The 8,580-nt window shown below is 40.0% G+C and overlaps 1 protein-coding gene across 1 annotated transcript in view; it reads right to left on the bottom strand.

Moving 5' to 3' along the window:
- Positions 1-143: 143 nt before the first annotated feature.
- The window catches only part of LOC102044941 (5'-AMP-activated protein kinase catalytic subunit alpha-1), a gene marked incomplete at its 5' end in the record, with an annotated part of 31,433 nt that continues 22,996 nt past the window's right edge, over positions 144-8,580 (bottom strand). Inside the window, 3 exons of the mRNA XM_005431306.2 lie at positions 144-1,367; positions 4,253-4,379; positions 4,786-5,272. Coding sequence (XP_005431363.1) covers positions 1,123-1,367; positions 4,253-4,379; positions 4,786-5,272 — 859 coding nt within the window. The remainder of the gene's footprint in view (positions 1,368-4,252; positions 4,380-4,785; positions 5,273-8,580) is intronic.

Genomic DNA, 8,580 nt, shown 5'->3' with positions numbered 1-8,580 from the left:
TCTCTGTGTCCCTGATAAGAAAAACCCAAACAAAACTTCCACTCTTCAAAGCCAGTCTTAAAGGCACAGAACATAATATCCTGCAGAAACAGAGCATATGAATGGGGATACAAGCATCATAATGTCACCCTAGGACACCTATATATGTATTTTCAACTGCAATGTGAATTCTATAAAATATATGGCAAGGTAGCATATTATATAAACAGCTGTATCAAAGTATGAACATATTTTTAAAAGTGAAAATTTTAGATTCTGGAATAGCATGCAAGAGGCTATTGAGCTGTGCTTTTAACTACATGCATGTGTTTATAAGGAACAGGATTCTCAGCCTGCAGTAGCAAAGGGGAACTGTTGTGCTGCTGCCACACTAAGATATGAGTTACTAAATCTGCACAGATCAGGAACCTGCTGACAGTTCTTCACAGAACCACATTTTGTTTCAGCCCACAGGGTGCCAAGTCTTCTCAGCATTAAACCTCTCACCACTGCTGTGACCTGAATTGTTCTACTTACAGCCCACAGAATTTCACCCTTAGTGCATTACAGAACCCCTACATATATTTTCACCTGGCTGGATTTGCATGCATTTAATCATATTTATCTGTTATTATAAGTAGAATATTATAATGCATTAAACTATTCTTTACTGTCAAATAAGAGGGAAGAAACAGCAGTTTTAAAATATTACTGTTAGATGTTGACAATTCTGATCAACTAAGGCACAACTATAGGTGCTGATCAAGTCATACTTAAGTCATTGAACTACATTTACTTACAGTGCATTAGATGTATGTATTATCAGTGAAAAAAGCGAGAAGGCCAGCATAACTTAAATATTTGAATTCTAATGTGCAATCAATGTAAAGTGTTATGAACACTGCCCCAAGGGCATGACTTCCTATACCTGTATTATGCTATTGGACAGTGGACAATCAGAATTCACTCCAGCTTCAAAATAATATACATAATGGACTATAATCATTCCAATCCCCCCAAAAATTGCATTCTGTGGCTAGTTTTTTCAGCACCTTAGTTAATTTAACTTGATTATAACTGGAAGCATCTGACTATGATTTAGGCATGCTTATTGCTGTAAAAGAAATAAGCCCACTTTTGAACTTATTGTGCAAGTATTTTAATAAGATTTGCACACATCTCAAAGAATTCTATTGTATGACTTCCTGGCCTTGGAGTTAATTCAGCCTTAGAAGAATCAATCAAAGAGGTTGCTGATGGTGTAAGGGACATATCTTCAGATTTTCCCTGTGCATCACCATCTGAATCTTTTTGACAGGATCTACAGTTACTCACAGAACCTGATCTCTGTGGAGTTGCAGTCCCAGATTTTGCTTCAGTAATTTCATCTGGGGGACAATTGGAGAGAAGAGGAAAATTAATCATAAGAACAGCAAACTTCCCTTTTTCACACTTCCAATCTTGATTTTCTTAAATGTTGATTAATACTTAAACAGCTTTTGCAACTGTATGTAGTCGACACAAAATTAAAGCTTATACATATATCAACAGAATTAAATGTCCTTATGCAAATTATTCTTGTGCTTTGAACTGTGCTCCAGGACTATCTGATCTAGTTTAGACCAGCACTCACCACATTTTTCATGAAGTAGTTTCAGCAGCTAATAGCTAAATAGATTTAGCTTAAACTTAAAACAGAAACATGACAGCATCATAAGGTTTAATCAAATAACAATTTGAACATTATGTAGATGCTTTTTGATAGTATTTTATTTGCTTTCTTTCTATTTGGTTATTCATACTTTGTATTTCCTTATAATTCATTGATACATTAAATGCTAGCATCTACATCCTTCATTTTTGGAAGTTTTTATCTTTAATATGCATTTGGGCTGCAACAGTTTACTTCTAAGATGGAAGCATTTCTACCTCATACTGAAGGTAATTTTCTGCTGAAGTATCTCTATTCTTACTTTAAATACTCAACATTAGTTTTGACTTGCACCTGCCACCAGAAAAAGTTATTTCTAAGAGAAGTTAGTGAACACAGAAGACATTGGGTGTTCACATCAAAGCTATGTTAAACTACAGTTTGCAAGAGGGATAGAGAATGGCTAGCTGTGGTGGAGGCCAAGTCAAATCAGCTTTACTGTTGGAAGAGAGATGCCAAATCCATGCCCTAGGCTTGTATTTCCTCAAGAGTTGAGGCCAGGACTGCAACTGCCCCAGCTGCATGGCTCTAAGCAGTCATCTCCCCTTCAACAGGAATGGCATTTGTCTTATGCTACAGTAGAGGTCAGTGCAGGAAAGGGATTGATGCCCTGTATCAAATACTACTAGATCTAAGCAAGCACTTGTATGGTTAGAAGGGACAAGGCAAGAATTGCATTGCCAAGTCAGATCAGGTTAAACTGCCACGAGACTCATCCGTAGCCATCCTGTACTGTAATCCAGCCATATTCCAGTAAATCCTTTTTCCATTACAGGTTTTCCTAGGCATATCATGTACACTATTGGCTATAAATTGCTTTAGTCTACTATGCTCTTAAACAAGCATTATGGCCAGTCTATATTTGCTCCTCCATTTTCAGGAAGGTATGACTTGCAGTTTGTGCTGGTTTTCACTGGAATGGGTAATTTTCTTCCTAGTAACTAGCACAGGACTATGGTTTGGATTTGTGCTGAAACAGTGTGTGAAAATACAGGGATGTTTTTGTTATTGCTGAGCAGAGCTTGCACAGCATCAAGGACTTTTCTGCTTCTCATACCACCCTGCCAGTAAGTAGGCTGGGGATGCACGAGAAGTTGGGAGGGAACACAGCTGGGACATCTGACTCCAACTGATGAAAGGGATATTTCAGACCATATGACATCATGCTCAGCATATAAAGCTGAGGGAAGAAAGAAGTGGGGGATGTTTGGAGTGATGGCATTTGTCTTCCCAAGTAACTGTTATGCATGATGGAAATGGCTGAACACCTGCCTGCCCATGGGAAGGAGCGACCAAATTTCTTGTTTTGCTTTGCTTGCACATGTGGCTTTTGCTTTCTGTATTAAACTGTCTCTATCTAAACCCATGAGTTTTCTCAGTTTTACCCTTTTGATTGTCTCCCCCATTCTACCAGGGGAAAGTGAAGGAGCAGCTGTGTAAGGCTTAGTTCCCAGCTGGGCTTAAACCACAACAGAGTTGTATGCTGTGATATTGTCACTCTATAAAAGTTTTTTCTACAGATCTGTCCAACTGCTTTCAAGACTTCACTTACTGAAAGCGTATGCCCATCTTAAATTTTGTCTACTCCTAGCATTGTTGGGTTGGACTTTGTTGACAGCTAAATCCCCAGCCAGCCCTTCATTCACTCTACCCTACCCTTAGTGCAATGGAGGAGGAGAATTGGAAAGACAAAAGCAAGAAAACTCATAGATTGAGATAAAGAGCTTACTAAGATGAAGAAAGAAACAAAAAAACGTCATGCAAAGGCAACCACATGCCACCTCCTATAAGCATACTAACACGCAGCCAGTCTCCGAACAATAGCTACCTTCCCCAAACTCCCATCCACTCAGATTTTTTGCTAAGCATGACATCATATAGCATGACATCACTTTGATCAAGTCAGGTCAGCAGTTCAGGGTATGTCCCGATAAAACTTCTTATTCACCCCCAGCCTACTCATTGGGTGCACCACAGTGAGAAAACAGAAAGACTAGATACTATGCAAGTACTGTTCAGCAATAGCCAGAACACTGTTTTAGTCACAGATCAAAACCACAGCACCATACCAGCTACAATGAAGAAAGTTAAATCCATCTCAGCCAGATGCAGTACAGCAATGCACAGCTAAAGTTAAATTTGCATGCCTAAATGCCAAACTTTATCTTCACTAGGAAAATATGTTCCCATACTTACTTCAGATCTAAATTAAAGTTTAAATTTGGGGGTGAAGCCACAAAACCAGTTTAGGTTGATTCAAAACTCACTTCCAACAATCCTTCCCCTTTTGCACCAGCAATATTAGTGCTGGTACAGACACAAAATGGAGCAGTTTGAGAGTTGATATAGCTAAAAAGTGATTATTTAAGGAATGAAACAGCTAACCATCTGATCATAGGAACACTAGACAAGGAAGGAATAAAGAAACATTAATGCAGATCTAGCTTGGCTTAAACTAATAAAGGGCAACACTTACATCACTTATAAACAAGTAAGTTAAGACATGTTTGCATTTAAAATTATTCCCCTTACGAGTCCATTGACTTATGTAAGTCTACATACCATCAATGCTACGGAAGTCCAGTAAGTACATTCTGCTATCCACCAGATACAACTGTAGACTCATTTTGGAATATGCACTTGTCACTGGATTCTTGCTTCGAACACGCAGATAGTATGGATTTACAACCTAGTACACAAAAGATTTGACTTAGTAACTAGAACTGTTTTAGAAGCACTGCACATTGTTTTTCTTATTTCAAGTCACTGATGTTATTAAGTGATTTCAGGTTTACCTGACAGAGTTTTTATTACCAACAAAAACACACCAGAAAAACCTCAAACAAAACACCCTACTCAACATATTTCCAGAGCTCCAGTAGAAAGATTAAACACATTAGCAAGATTATTCCTGCCAGCATAAATAGCCTTCCTCCCCAAACCCTTCCTGCACAGCAAACACAAGTAGTCAGTACAGGCATACAAGACTATTTTCCACAGCACAGGAGAAGACAGTTTCATACTTCAAGGCTATGTTATTACACAGCTCAAAAAAAATTTACTGTTGTCTGCTGTAAAGACCCTTTATTCTTTACCTTCCATTCATAATCCAGTTGTTTAATTGCTCGACAAACTTCAGACATGATATCATTTGGTCTACTCTGACTCCGTATTCCCAAGTGCCACTTGGCTCTTCTTACACCTTGGTGTTTTGACTTCTGTGGATTCAGCTCATCAAGAGTATGGCGGGGACGTGGTGCTTCAGCTACTAAGAATGGCACTCTTTCAGGATGAGGTCGAGACAGATTGTGATCATCAAGAAAAAAATCCAGTGGGCTTGTAGCCAAGTAGAAGTCTTTGGCCTCATTCATTATTCTCCTATTATCTATAATGAGGTGATAAGCAACCACTAAAGGGTCCTGATGATTTTGGCTGTACAGACAACTTAGCACTTCTTCTTCAGTGCATTCAAACTTCTCACACACTTCTTTTAAGGCTTCATCATCAATCATGGTAGAACTATATGATGGGTCTTCAGGAAACAGGTACTTGGGAAGGTCCTGCTTAAACCATTCATGTTCTCTAGATTTAAAAATAAAATCTGAGTGTATATATATGCAAAGCAAGCGTTTTTATTATTAAATTATTTTAAAAATAAAATTATTCTTAGTCTATACAAAAAAGATCAACAGTTCTCAATACGAGTCCCTTTCTGTGCAACACAACAGTACATAGTGAAAAGTAATCATCTCCTTCACAAGATTTTGCTAGACATTTTGCAGGAGACTGAAAAATGCCTCTTTCTTCTAAGGGTTTCAACTACCTGATCATGAATAATATCTTTGTATAAGTCAACCAGCTTTTTATATAAATAGTTGTGGTTTTGCCTTGGGTTTGTAGTTAGAGGCAGTAAAAAGAAAAACAATTTTAGTTTTGAGATATTTTCAACTGAAATATATATGCTACCCAATCAAAGTTGTCCCTCCCCAAGTACATACATAAGAATACTTAACAAATTAAAGAAATCTTGATACTGAATAGTTTTTTTAGTAGATGTTTGAACACTGAAGTCACATGCTCCCCACCCCCAACAAGTTGCCTATGAGTTTTCCATTCAGAAAAGCCCTGCTGTCTCTTCAAGCCTTAAAGAGTTGAGGGAAGGCTACAGAAGAGTTGATCTGTACCTCTTTACTAGTGTATCCATAGGCTAAGAGTGAAAAGGAAATATATAGAAGGAACCAAATACTTAGGTTGCCCAATCATACAGAAATAAATAATTTTGTGTGCCTAGAGTAAGTTGTCTAAGTAGTCGAAGTATACGATATGATGTTAATTTTATAAGTATTCTATTCTATAGCATAAAGAATTGCTACAGATTTAAGAGCAGTTATATTGATCAAGCTCTAGTCAGTATGAGCCTGAGAACATGCCTCAGCACAACTGAATTGAGCAAAATGTACTTGCATCATATGAAAGCAATTAACTTAGAAGTAGAAAAAGTTTTTCCTATATGATTATAAAGCACAGCTCAGGCTGAATAACTGAATATTTTGTCACTATTTGTTACAGTGGGCCTCTTTCTTTGCATGCACATACCACTAGAAAAATTAAGGGAGTCAATTAAAGTCAAAAGTTTATCTTTTAAACTGAGATGATGTCTCATAGCTAACAACACAAAATTGTTTAGGATTCAAAAATCCATCCATGCTCTGTAGTCAACAATTTTCAACATCTTTTTTCATATCACTTCTCTTTCGGACTTATTCAACATGACTTAGATGAATAGGTAGGAACTTAGCTTAAGTTTTACAATGTTTAGTTCTCAGTGCTTTGATTTCTGCAAGGCTTCTCAATGACTTCTATGGCTCAGTCTTCAACAGCAAGTGCTCCAGCCACACCCCCCCAAGTTAAGAAAGGGAGTGGGAGAATGAAGACCCTAAGCCCACTGTAGAAAAATATCAGGTTCAAGACTATGTAAAGAACCTGAATGTTCACAAGTTCATGGGACCCAATGAGATTCATTCATGGGTCCTGAGGGAGCTGGCAGAGAAAGTTGCTAAGCCACTATCCATCATTTTTGAAAAATCGTGGCAGTCAGGTGAACTTCCCAAGGACTGGAAAAAAGAAATGCAATTCCCATTTTTAAAAAGGGGAAAGCAGAAGACCCAGGGTACTACAGCCCAGTCAGTCTCACCTCTGTGCCAGGCAAGATCATGGAGCAGATTCTCCTGGAAATTATGCTAAGGCACATGGAAAACAGAAGTGATTGTTAACAGCCAACATGGCTTTATAAAAGGGAAATCATGCCTGACAAATTTGGTGACCTTCTGTGACAGGGCTACAGCATTGGTAGATAGGGCAGAGCAACTGACATCATCTGCCTGGACTTGTGCAAAGTGTTTGACACTGTCCCGCATGACATCCTTGTCTCCAAATTGGAGAGACATGGATTTGATGGATGGCCCACTCAGTGGATAAAGAACTGGCTGGCTGGTCGCATGCAAAGAGTTGGGGTCAACAGCTCATTGTCCACATGGAGACCAGTGATGAGTGGTGTCCCTCAGGGGTGGGTACTGGGGCCAATACTGTTCAACATCTTTGTCGACAACATGGACAGTGGGATCGAGGGCACCCCCAGCAAATTTGCTGACACCATCGAGCTGTGTGGTGCAGTTGACACAATGGAGGGAAAGGATGCCATCTAGAGGGATTTTGACACGCTTGAGAAGTGGGCCTGTGTAAACCTCATGAAGTTCAACAAAACAAAGTGCAAAGTCCTACACCTGGGTCAAAGAAATCCCAGGCACACCTACAGGTTGGGCAGAGAAGTGATTGAGAGCAGCTCTGCAGAGAAGGACTTGGGGGTGATAAGTAATGAAAAATTCACCATGAGCTGGCAGTCACCACTCACAGCCCAGAAAGCCAATGGAATCCTGGGCTTCATCCAAAGGAGCATGGCCAGCAGGGTGAGGAAGGTGATTCTCCCCCTCTGTTCTGCTCTCGTGAGACCCTACCTGGAGTACTGCATTCAGGTCTGGTGTCCCCAACATAAGGACATGGATTTCTTGGAGCAAGTCCAGAGAAGGGAGACTAAGTTGATAAGAGGATTGGAGCACCTTCTCTATGAAGACAGGCTGAGAAAGTTTGGGCTGTTCAGCCTGGAGAACTCACAGCACCTTCCAGTATCTGAAGGAGCCTACAGGGAAGCCAGAGAGGGACTCTTTGTTAAGAACTGTAGTGATAGGACAAGGAGTAATGGGTACAAATTGAAAGAGGGGAAACTTAGGTTAGCTATTAGGAAGAAATTCTTTATTGTGTGGGTGGTCAGGCACTGGGACAGGTTGCCCAGGAGGTTGTGGATGCCCCATCCCTGGAAGTGTTCAAGGCCAGGTTGGATAAGGCCTTGAGCTATGGAGAGCAAGACAGAGAGTACAGTGGAACTGATAAAGGAGCCTGATATCTTAGGCCTGATTGAGCAGAAACCATAGGAGAGACAGACACAGATAACTGCTCCCTGGTGTAGAAGTGACCAAAAGACATGTTGTGAAACTTTGTGATAAGATAATGATTACCACGTAACAGATGTCATGTGTAACCAACGGGAAATTGTTACCAAAAATAGAACCCTATATAAGTGTCATACAAGTCAACCGTATATAATTACTTTGTATTCTCAATAAAAATCGGCTTCTGATCCAAGTTCAGATGTCCCTGTCTCTCCATCGCCGATAATTGGTAGACCCGTGTGAGGAGCAAGAACCAGCCTATCTGGCTGCAGTCAGCGAGCCCCTCAGAACTGGAAGTGCTAGTGTGCAGCAGCGCTTGCCTTGCTGACAAGCGTCCTGGCTAGCAAGCAGCACTGCTAGCAGCCTGCCGGGAGCCCTGCCGCA

Source organism: Geospiza fortis, unplaced genomic scaffold, assembly GCF_000277835.1.
Source record: "Geospiza fortis unplaced genomic scaffold, GeoFor_1.0 scaffold1751, whole genome shotgun sequence".
Classification (NCBI taxonomy): Eukaryota; Metazoa; Chordata; class Aves; order Passeriformes; family Thraupidae; genus Geospiza; species Geospiza fortis.
This window is presented reverse-complemented; position numbering and strand designations above follow the sequence as displayed.